The 16,795-nt window shown below is 44.2% G+C and overlaps 1 protein-coding gene across 1 annotated transcript; it reads right to left on the bottom strand.

Moving 5' to 3' along the window:
• Window positions 1-5,733: 5,733 nt before the first annotated feature.
• On the bottom strand, window positions 5,734-14,691 carry SMNDC1 (survival motor neuron domain containing 1). The gene is made up of 6 exons (XM_082764276.1): window positions 14,641-14,691; window positions 14,368-14,487; window positions 11,027-11,169; window positions 9,113-9,274; window positions 8,233-8,386; window positions 5,734-7,526 (listed from the first exon to the last, which is right to left on the bottom strand). Exons 2-6 carry the CDS (start codon window positions 14,485-14,487, stop codon window positions 7,389-7,391), a joined length of 717 nt encoding a protein of 238 aa, XP_082620402.1. The 5' UTR covers window positions 14,641-14,691; the 3' UTR covers window positions 5,734-7,388.
• Between the last annotated feature and the right edge of the window lie 2,104 nt (window positions 14,692-16,795).

Here is a 16,795-nt window from a genome sequence, read left to right as displayed (position 1 = left end):
TAGTTCCTTCTGCTCAAAAATGTATGAATCTCCTGAATTGTCCCCATTGTGGCAAGCCAAAATAGCCCAGTGTCCCCGCTCTGCTTTAAGATCATGTCAGCTTTCAAAGCGTCCCCAGCTTTCTAGTAGCAGCTCTGAAATCCTGTAAAGGAGTAAGTATCCACAGGTACAGACCCAAACCCTCGAGGGGCAGGTCTGTCATCCTTTGGAAGCCCTCACATTGCTTAACTCTGAGAGAACATCCAGAATAACTCGTGTTCTTACCACACAGTACTGTGGGCATGGCATCACGTTTCCATGTCATCTCTGCAAAATTGAGTGAGATTCTTTCTCTGGTTTTCTTCATGCATGCTGTTGTTTGTGTGGTCTGTTTATGTTTGTGTTAAAACAGAAGCACTAAACCCGTTTAATTTTACAGGAATACGCTGCCTCTCCCTATAAAAGAGAGTCAGATGTGCTTCCTTCAGGCAGCTTGCCCACGCGGCGCACACGTGCACGCACACACACACACACGTTCTGGCAAGTCCTTCCCCTGCAAATTACATCTCTGATGGGTTCTTTTGCTACAGACAAACCCATTAAAAAGACCATCCAGCATTTCCCTTCTTGTGACACAGGTGTATTACAGGATGTCACCTCGTGTCTGCACGCGAGGTGGAGACGGCCATCGGGCTGCATTTGTCACGGTAACCCCGCGGCGAGTTGTCACTTGAAGGTCGTTTCGCTGTCCCTTCCATTAGAGGCATGTCACTGACGGGAGGTGGTCGCAAATCTGGCTGTCTCCAGAAATCCGCGGGTCAGTGGAAATGGGGTTAACTGCACATATGGATCATTTTCCAGGTTTTGTCGTCGTGTTTTCGTTTGGTTTGGTTCCTGATGTCTGGTACTGGACTGTGAGCTCCAGCTTCTCTGCTCTTTGTTCACTTCTACACACTGCTCCCTGTTTGCAGGCTGTGTTTTCTGTGCTGCTCTGTTGAAATAGATGAAATATTTGGAAATTTGGCTGCAGTGGAGGTGGGATCCATCTTGTGCACTAAAAGGAGAATCTTATTTTCCCCATGACTATAAGCTTTTGTTGTTACATCTTTTCTGGCACCAGCTCTGTGTCATTGGAAAGCGAAATTTAGGGAACTCCCTGGAAGATGGTGATAAAAAATACAACTTCATTCTGAGTTTAGGGAGGTGGGTAATAATAATAAAGAGAAAAAAAAAGTCCATAAATACCAGGATAAAGTCTGATTTTTTTTTTTTCCTGGGGCTTTGTCTTGTGGGTAGAGTGATAAATGGTGTGCTCTGACAGAGTGACCGAAACCCCTCTGTGTCTGAGATAAATTCCCTGACTTGTCCTGTGGGCCCTGGGGGAAGAGGAGCGCATCTCTCTTCCTCTCTGTTCAGCAGCCTGTGCAAAATACCTCAGCAATGAATGCTGTTGAAATAAGTGATGTGCTGTCAGCTCTGCTTGGAGTTGGCCAGCAGAGCCGAGTGATGGGTGGAAGGACGGACACAGGGCCGGATGGCGGCTGACCTCATACATGGTGTTTTCCTTCGGAAATACGTGTCCCAGAAGGGCCTGCAGATGGTACGTACTGCTCATTTCTTTCCTCCTGAGAAGAGGACTGGTGTGTGTGTGAGGCAGAGAGAGGAATATGGAGGCTGTGGGTATCGGTGCTGTGGCTGTGCCACACAGGATTCAGGGCTCCTGCCTGTGGTGGTGCTGTGGGCCACCACAGCTGAGGCGTTACCTGAAGGGAGGGACTTTTGGGGTCCTTTGAAAAAGGCCAAGGAATTATGGGCAGCCCCTGTGAGGTGTGTGCTGCTGTGGGTGATATTTGTATTTATTTTAACACCACGCTACCCCCATTGGAAGAATTTGTCTTGTTTGGTGGTAGCACACGCGTGAGGCCCAGAGCCTGGGCTGCCGGGGGAAGGGGCAGCGGCTGTCCTGTGCTCTGCATCGGGGGGTGGGCAGAGCTGGGGTCTTGTAAAGCCTTATGTGTGCCCCGTGGGTGCTGTGGGGTTGTGTGTGCGCCTCTGGTGGGAAGGGACGGGAAGGAGCAGGGAGGCCGGCAGCTGAGCTCAGCAGGAGCCATTTTGTGAACGCCGGCCCTCTGCAGAGGGGGCTCTGTGAACTTTGCCTCTTGGGATCCTCCACGAAGTAATTAGGCCAGATGCAAATCCAAATCCATGCTTCTGCTTAAGGGGGCTCCACGCCAGCTCCATGGGACCGTGTTAGATAGCAGAACGTTTCTGCACGCGGCCTGTTTCTCCCAAACATCTGCTGCCCGGGGCGAGCTGCTTCATGTGGCCTTTAACGCGTCCTTCACCATCTTGGTTCTGTGTCCTCATCCGTAAAATGAGGATTATGCTCTGCTGTGCTGCAGCCGTGCAGCGAGGCCACACCGTAACGTGGCATTTAAAGGAGGCAAGGAGCAGGGCACGGGATTTATGTCAGCTCTTAGCTGGGTGAGGGCAGGCGGCTGCCTCACCGCCTTTCAGGGGAGCACGGGGTGGTGAGGCCGGGCAGTGTGTGCACATGCTGGAAGTGTGTTAGCGGAGAGGAATGATGAGTAAATGGCAATAATGCTAATCCCGCCTCCAGGCGTGTTCCCAGTTTGTTTTTGCGTTAAGGTTCTCTGGGGTGTCTCATGGTCTGGATCTGACTGGGTATGGGTCCAGAGGACACTGGCATTTCCTATTTCCTTCCAGCTAGCAATAACTCGTGTGCCTCCTCCATAAGGTGATAATTACAGGGATGGCTTGAGAAAAGACAGGTTTAGCGTTCATCTGCTCTTCCCCCCCGTGATGCCTACTGAAGGAAATGTTCGTGAGCCAGAAAGCCACCCCATGCATGTGCTGTCAGCTGTGGGCCAGATTGGCTCCTTAATGTCCCATCGGGTTTATGAACGTTGCAGCAGGGCTGGGTTTCAGAAAGGATTAGCTTTGATTGTGAGGGGTGTTACAGCAAAGCGGTGTAAACCATCAAAGCAATTTAATATTTTTATGGTGTTTTTAAGTGTGGTTGCTGGTCAGAACATACAGACTCAGTGCATTCCTTGACTTGGGCTACCAGCTAACTAGCTAGTGCTTGATGTGGCTAAGGTTAGGAAGGTCTTTCCATTTAACCCCTTCTCAAAAATATTTTTGAGAAGAGGTTAAATAATGAATAATGAATTGTTTTGGATCTCCTCCTGGGAGGCTTGGTGGGGAAATGTAAAAGCTTTCTGCTTTTTGGGAGCAGTGGACAACTCTACAAAACACTACTTGTTGCCTTAGGGAATACCTGTGCTCTGCGGGAACTCGCATCATCTTTCAATCTAGGTGACTTTCCATTTCCAGGCACTTCCCGTTTCCATCAGCACTGATCACGGGAAAGCTTTGCACTTCTGTACAGACTGAGGAACCATATAGCAAGGTGAGTTCAGCTTAGAGTAATTCCTTCACACGAGGAAGTTGCCCTTTTGTGTAGCTGTGCCTCCACTGAAATGTCAGAACCTCCGGAGTCAAGATGAAGGTGCTTAATGGGGTCATGTGTTAGTAGGTAGCTAGCTTGGGTATAGGGCCTGGATGTTCACCAGAGTTGTGATGCAAACTGCCCTCCTTTTTGCCATGTGATGTAAATGAGGCGATGGGATAAAGCTTGCACCTGCACCAACACTGTAATGTAAACAGCACCACCAGCCCAGCTGAGGTAGTGATGCTTCTGTGGGGCCTGACCCCAGAATGTTTCAGTCACCCCGTGCTCAGTGTAACTGTTGTAAGACACCAATGGTGGCTGGTCCACGAAGTACTGCCAATACGGCAGCTCAGGCTAGTAGAGAAAAGTCAAGGGGAAATATAGAAGTTTACCCTATCTTTTTTGCCTTCTAAACACCTCCAGCATTGAATTGCAGTTGCTGAAGACCTTCTTTGTATTTCCAAATCTTTTGGAGGCCAGACAGCTTCAGAACTAAGTGAAACAGCAGCCTCGGTGGATTTCCGTGACCATGAGCCTTGCATTGGTCAGTGTAAGTCTTCTCTTACCTCTTTATGCTTAATGGCTCAAGTTACTGATTAAAAATCAGTAATATATCTTTAAAAATGTAACTGTGATGGCAACATCCACAGCATTTAAAATTGCTACTCTTCAGATTGTTCTAAATGCTTCCAGTGACTTAGGAGTCTCAGATTTGTGCTAATTTCCCCAGTAGATCACAATTTGTACAAACTCAGGACTGTGCTAGATAAACCATTTTCTGTAGCAATTTGCTTTTAAGAGGAGACATGCATCCTGTAGTGCTCTTCTTGGCCATTAAAAGAATGAATCTGTATTCTGACAAAAGTATTTTTCCAAAATGGCTCTAGCTTAGCATTTTTGCGTTTTACTTTTATGCTTAACACTACCTCTTCTTCCTTTTGGTATTTTTGAAGTAGTGTCTGCTGTGTGGTAGGAGTTGCTATCACTGAGGTAGATACTTAATCTGCTGAGAGGCCCAGAAGTCAAAAACCACTTCAGCTTTTGCAAGGAACTTCTGTTGTTGTTTTGGCAGTTACTGGTGATGCTTTAAAAAAAAATAATTCAAGCTACATTATTGACAGGTTTTGAAAGCCAGATTATGCAGTTAGTGGTGCTGTGCTACAGAATGAGGGAGCAGCCATTTCATCGAGCACCACAACGAATGGCTGTAGCCAAGATACCAGTTTTAGGGTTTGGTTTGGTTTAAAAAGTGATCTTAAAGCTATTCTTTCAGCTGTAGGTTGTATCACAAGCTGTTTCAGATAAGGCACTTAAGACAGAAAAAAGCATATGTAGCAAAGGTTTCTTTAAGCAGTATTCCTTTGCAGTGCCCAACAGAACTACAGCTAAGTTGAACAGGCAGCTCATGCTGTAAGAAGTCACTGAATTACTCATGGTGGTGCTTTTTTCTACATCGGGCCAGAACAACCATATTTCTGCTCATTTGGGCTGGGAAAGGATCAGCAAAAACCAAGCCCATAAGCCCAAGTTCAGCTTGGGCTGGGCTCGCACAGTAAGGGAGGGCCAGGGAGGGCCACGGGCCAGGGAGGGCCACGGCATTCTGGTGACTTGCTGTAACCTCAGGTTTGTTTCAGAACTAGTGAACAACCAGTGATAGACTAGTTGTTATACTTCATCAAAAGATAAGCAAGCCAAAGTATGTTATCGTATGGTCTAAGTCTTTCCCTAAAACTGTTTTTTAAAAAAGAAAACTCATCAGGTAGAGTTAAGGGAAGGCTGATGTGGCTTTCTGAGAAACCCAGCTCTATTTCAGTGCTTTTTTTGTTGTAACCGTACAAAGATGCTCATTTTGTATAGAGAAAGTGATACAGAATCCCTGTCAAAGCCATCTGTAAAAGGTAAGAGGTGACTTTCCTCAAGTAGCTGTCAGCATGGCAGAACTATCACTGCTGTCATTGCAGAGACATAACCATAGGGTACAGGCTGCAGTAAAAATTCTCTCTCTAAAAAGCAGGGGGGTCTTCTCTCAAAGTATTTTACTCTAAGTTAGTTTTCTTTTGCCTAGAAAACTCTTACTCCCCCACACACACACTAGCAGTGAAGATGAGGAACTGAATGTGTACTGACAGCGACATACTTGAGTCACTTTTGAGTATCATATTCAGTATACCCCATTTTTTCCATCCCTATAATAACATCAGCAGCTTCTGTACTTGCCTCCATCCTGCTCGTTTGCTGTGCCCATGCCACACTTACGTACGTCCACTTTGTCAAATATATCCAGCAGATTTTAAACACTTTATTTAATAAAAGTTAAACATACAAAACTGAAATTAACACACTTTGTATTCATAAAAATCACCTTCTCCCATTATAGGGAAAACTTTTTTCTATGTATGGATTCTAAACTACCAGTTGTAGAGTTTAGCTTGAGTTGTGACTCAGGTAACTGATGGACAGTTCCACCAATCAGTGCATCAACAATCGCTGACGTGACCTGATCTAGGTAACAAATTACAAAATGAGCTACATTAACATAATATACAGGGAAATAATGGTCAGGGTTAATGGACAAGACACACCCTTTAATTAATGGGGAAACGGCTGATGTACTCTTGTCCATTAACTCAGCCCTAGATTTTACAAAAATAATATCTACATTGTATACAGGGCTACCCATTAACTTCTTTAACCACATTACGGATTCAGAGATGGCACCACTACCGTAAGTGAGAGACAAATAACAGAGGAAAGCAAATCACATAAGATACAAAAAAAAAAAAAAAAGCAAGAGCTTTTACACGTGGTTTCCTGAATAAAATTGAAGGGGCTCAGCAGCACTGTAATACAGCTGAAGTTACAATGAACGCTAGGGCCAGTCAGTTATTTACGGACAGAAACTTGAGACTAACCTTCACTCACTCACAACTACGAGGGATCTAGGCACTCATACCTGCTATGCTTCAGTTCTACTCTTCTAGATGGAGGCAGCCCAGACACAAGGTGTTGCTGTGTGTTCAAGGTCTGTGACCATCGAACCTTTTAGTTTCTAAGAACTACAGGAGGGGAGGTGATGATTCATTTCCAAAGCACAACCATCTAGAGTTCTCTCACCGCTAATCCCTGGGGCACGCTTTAAGTACAGTTCCATTCTTGAAACTGCAGTCTAAACACCTTTTCCTATAGTTTTCTGGTTACGTTTCAGTAACTTCCTGTTACAATTTGATGAGTATTTAAAAAAAAAAAAGATCTCCTCTACTTAACTTTCAGTACAGGAAATTTAGGCTGGAATTAAAGTCAGATTTATTGTTTCTAGCACATGAATAGTACTCAGTAATAAAGAATGTATCGGCCCTGTTCTGCCCTCAGTCACAGCTGTACAAATCGATCCTCACTGGATTTGTAAGGGAGCAATTCAGAACTTCCTTAGCAATTCCACGTGACTTAAAAGCTACGATGGAGCCTGGCTCTCTCTACAGCGCTGCAGCAGCTCTGTAATGCTGGGCTCGTCACTGAGCCCAACAGACAGCACTGTGACTACAGAAATGAGGGAGGCTGTTACGGTGCCATTTTTATACCACCACTTTTCTGAAGGACAGGAAAAAAAATAAAAGAAAACTTTACCACCACTACAAATGGAGGATTCTGGAGATCAAGCTTCCAGAGAACTACTGCTTTCTGTGTAACAGGTTGCAGCAGCGCATGAAAGCATTTACCTGCAGAATGTGTTTTAATGCAGCTACAAAAGGTCAATGATTAGGGGAAATCAAATCAATAGTTGGAAATTTAAGGCTCGTATCAGCTGAAGCCAAAGTGATGGTGACAAAATGGACTACTTTCTATGTGCCAACAAATAATTTACTTTTAGAAAAATATAATGGTAAAAAGATAAGTGTAAAGCCCTGCAGAGATGAAGTTCCACCTTTTTCCCCTGTTACTGAGGCATCAAATGCCTGACATTATATTTAGAGGTATCTTGATACTGTGTCATAGGTTTGTCTGCAATTCCACATGTTCCAACTCCAACCTTGCCGGTTACGCTCTCTGGAGAAGCAAAAATACTCCTCTTCACCTGCAAACAAAACAGAAAACACCCTTTCTGAATGATGTCTGACTTGCTTCTAAAAATGCAGAAATTTTACCATTTGAAGTCTTTCAGAATCCTCAACTCCTTACTCTAGAGGCAAGCATGCTTTCAAAAAGGTTGGCTCATCTGTGGCACATTGTAAGCAGATGAGACAACAGCTGGGAGCTTCCTGGTTGGCATGTACTGGACATGATTTTTGCACTTTGTTGGCCTAGGTCAGACCAACAACGAATACAAGTCACCTTCCTCACCAGATAATCTGTGTTAATTGCTCACAAGGGAGCCTGAAGCACGATGTCCAGCTCTTCCTAGTCCAGCAATGATAAAAATGAAGTAAAGCTTTAAGATGCTAACTTTTTTTGCAGCATGCTTACTAGCCCATGGCAGTTACTTAGTGCTGTGCCTGCCACATCATAAAGACAAGAAGAAGTCGGGCTTGGTGGTTTAGACAGGCCTCAGAAGCTTAACTCCAACAAACGGTGCCTTGCAACTGAGGGCGGTTACCCAGTTTTCCAAGGTAAGTGCAAAACCAGGCTTTGAAAAGGCTTTGAAAGTATATAAAATACTGAACTGCACACTTGGAAATGCCACAGGTAAAGTTACCTTTAAAAAACACTGCCGCCTCTCCCACCAGTTATGCACAGAATTCTATAGCCTGTTACATTCGCATACAGACAAAGTGTGAACAAACCTGGCCTTTTTTGTTTTTAGAATATGCTCTGTTGTTGAACTGTTGCCACTTGACTTTCTGGTCCTCTCGTTCCTGTTCAAGTTCTTTAATTCTCTGAGCTTTTTTCAAAGCTTTTTTCTTTTTATACTCGCGTTGCTGGGCTATCATCTCCTTTCTGGAAAAAAGGGAAAAAATACATACTATGTTTGTGCCTTGTGCTTGGTATTTATAGAGTATCCTGTAAGAAACTACAACCTCTGTAAGAGAGGCACATAAACAATTTCTCAGTAAGTAAATGACGTAAACAATGTACATATTCTCTACTTCACAGGGGGAGGGAGGAAATATTTTTTTTAATCAATCTTTCCATGCTTAAGCATTGCATTGCTCCTTCGTGTATTTTGGATAAATTTGTATTTATAATTAAAGCTCCTTTCCCCAGTGATGGGGTCAACACAGCTATCCCAGCACAGGGATAGGGGCAGGAGCACAAGTCCTTTGTACTGGTAAGTGCACTCAGTTGTGTGCCATGTTACACATCTGAGAGCAGCCTGTTGTGGAGCTGGGCTGAAAACTGCAGGCTCTCTGCTGGCAACCAAAATGTACCACCTTTTTTTAGTCTACCACTTAGATACTTGGTATCTTGCAATAAATAGCATGATCTGAGCACAACAGTCTAACATGCTATCTTACCAGGATACATAACACATACAATACAAGCCACAAGCATCTGGCAAACATTATATACCAGACTCATTTACAATCCTTCATCACAAATATGTGAAGATACCAAACACAAAAATTCTATGAGATTCTATTTCATCAGCCAATTTTCTTAGCTGTGAGGGTGAAAAAATAATAATAAAAAAATAGCTTCCAGACCTGTGCCTGTATTACTTACTTGGACATAGGTTTGTTGCCACTGTCCTCTTTTGCTTTTCTTCCCTCTTCCACAGGCTTGAGGTTGAACAGCGGTGTAACTTCAGCATTGCCATATCCAGCAAAAGTGACTGCAGCTGTTCCATTCTCCTCATCTATTTCTTCAATCTCAGCTTCATAACACCTGTAAAGATATCATGGCTGTAAGCATGTGAGTAAAGGTTTAATACTCAGCCCTTCAACACCTACACTGTCAGCCAGCTAATGGCATTAAGTAAAAACTTGCAAATATCAGCCTTCCTTCTCAGGGACAATACCCAAATCAAACCGAGGGATCACGTTCTTAAGGTCAAAAGGACACAAGTACAAGGACTGGGCTCGGTTGTATTTGACCTTTGGCAGGGAGAAGCAATGGTCTCACAGTTAGCAAGACTAATGATTAATGTGTGGGCAATCTAATCAGAAATTCTGATTTTGTTTCTAGTTGTTTCTAGTGGCAGGTCATGGGACTGGAAAAAGCCCCAGTAAGATCCAGCACCCATAGAACCCAGCTTTCAGGGAATTCAGTGGGAAGTTTCAGGAACTGTCAGCTCATGGCAGCAAAGGTTTGGTTCTGGTCTCCTCCATATAAAAAAGAATTAAAAAAAACAAACTCAGGCATTCAAAACTATTTCCTCTTCAATATTTACAACATTCTAAGTTTTCTTAATTGAAATTGCAATTTTGAAATTTTAACAGAAATCAGTCCATTTTGAATTTATGCACATGAACTGTATTAGTCAATCAAATTGACCTCACGGTGGGAAAGAGGAGAGAAAGCGTGATGTGTTTCCAAGAACATTAAAACAATTTGAGTCTGGATTCAGACAAACTGAATCTGCCAGACAAACTGAGGAATGAAATGAGGTGTTCTATAGACAGAATTCCAGTTTATATCTACTAAATGAGTCTGTATAATTTTAGTGGGCCAACTCCTTAAGCTGAGCTAAATGTTAATGCCTTGCACCATACAGGGAAACCCAAACTGCATAAAGTAAGAGGACAGTCATACAAATGACGTCCAATACTGGCATGCTGAGCTGCCCAAACACCTGCCGCTTCAGTGGACGCTCCAGCACATTCTTCCCTGAGCTCTGATCCTCTAACCCAGTATCAGAGCAAGAAGAGTGCCCCAGTGGTGACCAAACACACACAGTGTAACATTATCTTTTAAAATTCTTAAAGTAAAGGCATTTTAATTATTAAAAAAAAAATATCTGTGACAGAAGAACTGTTAATCGTTAGGTTTGTTTTCTACCTGATGTATTAACAGTTACACCAAAATGCGTGGTTAATACAAACATTAAAAAAAACCACATTCCTAATTATGGAATGTTTATTTTAAAAATTAAGAAGTCAGAATGAACTAATTTGGTTCCCAGAACTTCAAAGGCTAATGCAGTGGAGACTACATTCCAAAGGTCAATTAATACATTACATAGCCAGTTATTTCATAGTCAAAAAATATTTCCAGTTAAAAATTAATTTCCCATTATTGACACAAATTGAGATACAACAAGCGTTTTTCTTGATAGTGATCAATTATTATGATAATATTAATATAATATTATTTAATATAACTTTTATGAAATGCTGCCCTAAGATTAATCCATGGAAGTCTGCCATTTATTACCTGAACAAATGGTAATTTACCAAAGGTGCTCTACTTTTACAAGGTTAGTGACAAACAGGACATTTCTAGAAAATGACCCCACAGCTCTTTTCTTTATACATAATATACTGACCTTTAATAAGGGGAGTATGACGATAGCTAATATTGTATTTCCTTCCTAGTTTCTTTTTGCTTTTTAGTCGCCCTAGGGCAGTACAAGCTGAATGAAAGTCTCTTACCATTGAACTATTTCACGTAACGGTTAGAGAAGTTTTCTACACTTACTGTCCATCTTCACTCCATATTGCCATACATCTGTCCCCAACCTTCCAGGAGTGGCTGGGCAGAGCAGAAGCAGAACTGTCAGAACTTGCAAGAGTTTCTGAAGGTTGTGTCGAAAGGAGATCTTTGGTTAATTCTATGACTTCCTATAAAAGAAAAAAATAAGACACAGAATAATATCTTAAAATTCTTACCATGATTTTTTTACCCCAAGCTTGCAGCTCTGTTTTTCTGAAGTTACTGAGATAAACTCATAGCTGATGTAGTGGAACAAGGAGGGGTGCTTTTTTTTTTTTTTAAAAAAAAAAATAATTTAACTAAATTCACTTATTGCCAATGTAGATAAGAAGATCCATGGTCCTTCCTGTTAAGTTCCCCGTGCCTTCCACAAAATTTCCCAAAAGTTGCCCTTTCTATTTTTATAGGATTTATTTCTAGGGGAATTGCGTATCCATAGGCATAAAGACACAGCTAGACAGCCTCAAGGCGAAGTAAAATTAAGACAAATCACTGGTGTGGCTCTTTGTACAAGTGGCTGCATGGGATGTTGGTTACTGCCCAAAAAGCACACGAGTGGCAGAGCAAGTAATCAGCAGGACAGTGCTCTAAGACAGCCAGAAAGTCAGGTATGTAATGCTTCTATTCTCTATCTAGCCAGCAGTTACTTCCATCTCTTCTGTGCTGGGACTCGCTGACTATTTTATAGGAAGTAACCTATAAACAGACAACTGCTGCAAGTATAATGCAACATCTTTAAGTTTGAATGAACTGAAAAGTGCTTCCTCAAATACCTGCATTGTCTAAACTAACATGCTCAGTGCCAGTGTCTTCCAAGACTGCCACTCAGTAAAGCCCTCTCTTTTCTAGAAAGCATTCAGCTGCATTCTTAGGAAATTGATTTCCTTAAGTAACTTTAATTTAAACATTCACTTTTCTCCAAATCCATGACCTCAAGATTTCAGGCCAGGACTTCCCCTGCTAATCCAGGGAGGCAAATAACAAGAGAAACATGCTTTTAAGTACTTAACAAATTTCTCCATTTCCTTTAAATATTATTCATTCACAGACAGGAGCATGCTACCCTCCTCAACTTCCTGCCCATATTAGGTTCTTATTCACCAAGATCAGTACCACTGATTTTGTCTAGAATTAAAAATAAAAGACTTAGGAGCCAGCACCTAAAACATTCAAACTTTTTGTGTAACACCAGGCAACTCTGAAGTTGACAAAAAAAGAAAATAACCTTCAGTTCTTAAGAGTATCTCAGTATGAGCCACTGTCACCCTCCTAATTAGCAGGAAATATTTAATTTAAAGGAGTTACAGACAAACAACATTCAACTGAGGCTCTGTAAAGCCTGAACATTCCTCACAGCTTCACATCCCACTGCAGCTGTGGGCTTAAAAAGACCAGCTCAGGTAATAAACAAGAAAACCAAAAAGCTTTCATTCGATATCCACAAACACAGTGCTAAGCACACAAGATAGAGTTATCTCGTGAGCTGCAATGCAATTTCTAACACGGTCTCTAAGGGAACAGTTTATTCAAAGAAAGTTTCCTGACAGCAGAGACTCCTGCAGCAGCTTATCAAGTAGAACAACTGAGCTGAACAACAGGGCTTGCTGCCATGGCCCCGTGACACAAAGTGTGACCTGCAGGAACGCTAGTTAAGAGCTTCTCAGGATTTCTCCTCACCACCTGGTCTCTAAAACCCAGAGAGATCTTGATACTCTAGCACGCAACACCCTGTGAATGCCATCCCTAACTGCAGGGGATGACAGCTGCCGTCAATTCCTCTGCACGCAAAGGGTGAAGCGTGGTCCTTGGCTGCATGGACAGCGCCCTAAGAAGTGCTTCAGTGAAACAAAAGGTAAAAAGCTAAGTTTCCTGCAATATTTGTTTTAATTTTGTTACTCAGGAATAAGCAAAGTATACAAAACACAGTAGCACATCCCTATTTATGATGTGAAAAGATGTTTCAATTACATAGTAACATTTTTGTTGAACAAAAAAAGGCTACTTAGGTTGAATGCCTTAGTGCCCTGACTATTTCTACAATTGTTTCGGTGATATATTAGGGCTGCAAAACATTATCTGTGTCATTGGCAAGGTGGAACATATGGATAGCAAACCTTTTGGGGATGAAAGCGTAAACATCTTCCCCATTCTGTGCAGAAAGCTTGTACAAAAAAAGTTTGCAAGTATTCCTTTCACATCAACGATCTCTGCACATCAAAGCCAAGGTCGTGTTGGTATCGGAAATATCGTCCCATAAGGGTTTTGCTGCGCATTTTAAAAATATAAAAATATACACACGCTTTTAACAGCGTACAACGAAGGACATTACGATGATCTATAAAGTGTCCTGCGGGCACAAAGCCTTCACAATTTAAAAGGAACTCTAAAGGTCGCCGATTTGATTTGTATGTATTTTAAAATTTGAGAGCTAGAGCAATGCACAACAGAAACGAGGCAGCATCTTGCACTCTCGTGTGAGTTTTCAGTGGTACTGCTGCTCACTCACATGCCAACATCTCTTTAGATACCCAAGAATTTAAAGACCACTTATCAGTTTAACATTCTGTGGTGGTTTTCCTGTCACTGAACAGCAGCCTAAGGACCAGAAATGTTTTTGACCTCTCTGGAATGCAGTATGGGCAAACATTTAAAAAACTACAGGGAGCAAATTAAGGGCGTTTTTTTCCCTTTCACAATGGGTCCTTAGATGTATAAGAAAAACTGAAATACTCTAAAATTTGCATCACTGCAAATGCAGGTAACGAAGGAACAGATTCTGGATTGATGATTTGAAAACTCCAAGCTAAGTGGAAAGGCAGCAGGTTGAGCCCACCCATTAGGATTCAGCATAGTAGAAGTGACAAGAAGTAACGGTGCCCTTTAACAAATACATAATTTCATCTGAGGAATTATATGCCTCTCAAGCTGAGGTTTTTCCATTTCTTTAATTTACTGTTACTACTGTTACTATATAATTTACTATTATATACCACCCCCACAAAAAAGTGAGTAGTTATGTTTAATCTTTCTGATATTTTTTTTTTTTTTAAAAAGCAAACAAAGCTAGCAGTGACAGCGCTGGTATACCTTTCACCCTTCCCTAGCTGAGGTTTCCAGCAAAAAAAAGTTTGCCATGTAAAACCCTGCGTGTTTTTGGGCAACGTGCAGCACAGACTGTAACTAGGCCAAACTTTGTTGGTGCTCTCCCCCCCACCTTACGCTACAATTACGTGATGTTATGGGAAAAACGAAGCAGCGAAGCGACGGGGAACGCATTTTATCCGCGGCACCGCCCCCAACGGGCCAGCCGGTGCCGCCGCCCTCACCTGCAAGTCCTTCTTCAGCTTCAGCAGGTCCTCGTTCTCCGCGTTCCCCGACAGCGCGGCCTCCACCTGCTGCAGCTGCGCCTTGTAGCTGGCCAGCTGCTTGGCCAGGTCCTCCGACATCTGCGGGGCAGGCGCCCAACGGGGGAGGAACAAACGTTAGCGGCACGGCCCGGCCGCGACCCACCGGGGGCCGCTCCCGGCCCCAGCACCCCCGGGGCCTCCCCGCGAGGCCCAGGCCCAGGCCCATACCCATGCCCTGCCCCCCCCCCTCACCTCGCCGTGCCGGGGGGGGCCGAGGCCGCCGCCGCCGCCTCCGCGTCCGAGTGCCGGGCCGGAACCGGAAGCGGAATTGGAACCGCGCGGAGAACGGAGCTCGCGGGAGCTCCCCCGCCAATCACGTGCGGGCGCTGCGCGGCGCTGATTGGCGGAGCGCGCCCGGAGGGTTAGGTCACGTGGTGGGGGAGGGTGAGCGGTGCCGCGCGAGGGAAGGAGAAGGAAGGGGAGGGGCGGGGGGTGCGCAGGTGGCGGGGGTGCGCATGCGCAGAAGGGCGACCGCCATTTCGGGGCCGCCATGGCTGCTGCGTGTGGGGCTGTGGCGTGCTCCGCGCCCCTCTGTTTGTCCCTAATAAACGTTGCTTTGTTCTGATTGTGTGTGTGCAGTGGTTATTGGCGTGAATCTTGGTGCTACATAGTCTGAGGAGTGACCCCCTGGTGTTAGGGGCTGGGGCACGGGTCCTGTGGGGAGGGGCTGGGGGTGTTTGGTGTGGGGCAAGGGGGGCTCAGGGCAGAGCTCGCTGCCCTGACAGGGAGCGGGGGCTGGGGTCGGTCCCTGCTCACAGGTAACCGGTGATAGGAGCAGAGGGAATGGCCTCGAGTGGTGCCAGGGGAGGTTCAGGTTGGAAATGAGACAATTTTTGCTCAGAAAGAGCAGCCAGGCGCTGGGACGGGTTGCCCAGGGAGGTGGTGGGGTCACCGTCCCTGGGGGTGCTCAGGGAAAGGCTGGACGTGGTGCTTGGGGTCGTGGCCAGGCGATCCTGAAGGGCTTCTCCAACCCTAATGGTTCTGTGTTTGGTCCTACGCCAAGGGAGGGAAGGGGAAAGGAAAAATTAGCAGACCACTCAAGCCCAGAGCAGGAAGAAAAAAGGCAGAAATGTGATGTGACCGATGTGGCATAACTCATATAAATTGGAAAATTGGAAATTCTCATTAACTGCAACCTTAAAAATGGATTTTTTTTTTTTTTTTTTTTTTTTTCCTATGCTTGACAAAACATCTTTTATACTACATTGAGGAGAAACAATCTAAGCCGGACCTCTTGCTACTTAAAATGATGCTATCCAATTGTTAAGATTTGTTGGTTCTGTGTATGTGAGGAAATCAAAGCAAGTTCAGGTATGGTTCTGCCATATCTGGATGTTTCTACCTTCAGCCAGTATTTGCATCTTATACGTGGGCAGTGGAGGAGCTACCAGGAGGACTCTCTGTCTTCATAATCCCTTTATGAGCTGTGTATTCATTGTCACTTGGTATTGCAGGGTATTCACAGAACTGAGCAATATTAATTTACAGAGTGCAGTTGTACCACAGTTAGATTGTTATTACAAAGCAACTGATGCTCTTACAGGAATTTGAGCATTGCATCTTATCATCTATGATGTGTAGAATTTCCATGCAGTTTATTGCCAAATTAAGACAAGTGAACTTAAGACCATCCTTCAGCACAAACGCCATCCAATTTGTTTCCCTAACTTCGTAAGAGGAAGAAAAGGCGCCTGGATTAGTCTTTCCCCAAGCTTAATGGGGTTAATGGTCACTTAATGGTGAGCCTTTCAGCTCTCCTGAAGGTGTCCGAGGGCCGGTGCAGTGCTCTGGGACAGCTGGCCCTGCTTTGGGCTCCAGGGCAAGCCAGGAGGTGTGCCTGCCTTGTCCAGCAGGTGGTGGTGCTGCTGCATGAACACCTGCATCGCCAGCACACTTATCCAGGCAGGCAGGAAACATTTATTTTGTAGGACCGAAGTTATGCTTCTTTTCCACGGTCTGCTGCGTTATTTTTACAGTTAGAGCTATCAGCAGCAGATATCTGAGGCTATTTTTGAAGAGATCTGGGACTAGCCAGTCTTGTGAATCGCGTATATGTGTTATATTATAGAAATACACCATGATCAGCACCGTTCTGCACTCCTTCATGTTAAACCCTGATGCATTTAACTGTGGGATGGGAGGGGAGCGAGCCAAGTGCTCATCAGCAAGTAACACAGCCGACAACTGTACCCAAAGCTAATGCCCTCGTTTGCAGCTTCATCTGTGTGGACAGATTGTTTTGCTCAGCACAGCGACCCAGTCACTAGCAAAAATTTGGCTTTTGCAAACAAAGCAGTCTGTGCTAGTCGCTGAAGCTGAACTGCAATCCAAATCTAGGCCAAAATGG

Source organism: Aythya marila, assembly GCF_965140915.1.
Source record: "Aythya marila genome assembly, chromosome: 7".
In the NCBI taxonomy this organism is placed as follows: Eukaryota; Metazoa; Chordata; class Aves; order Anseriformes; family Anatidae; genus Aythya; species Aythya marila.
Note: the sequence above shows the minus strand (reverse complement) of the source record. Positions and strands in the feature narration are given on the sequence as shown.

Coding starts and splice junctions, on each gene's coding strand:
- SMNDC1 (XM_082764276.1), bottom strand. CDS start 14,487: ATGTCGGAGGACCTGGCCAAGCAGCTGGCCAGCTACAAGGCGCAGCTG. Junction 9,275..11,026: donor ATATGGAGTGAAGATGGACA/GTAAGTGTAGAA, acceptor ATATCTTTACAG/GTGTTATGAAGCTGAGATTG. Junction 8,387..9,112: donor GGCAACAAACCTATGTCCAA/GTAAGTAATACA, acceptor CCTTTTTTCCAG/AAAGGAGATGATAGCCCAGC.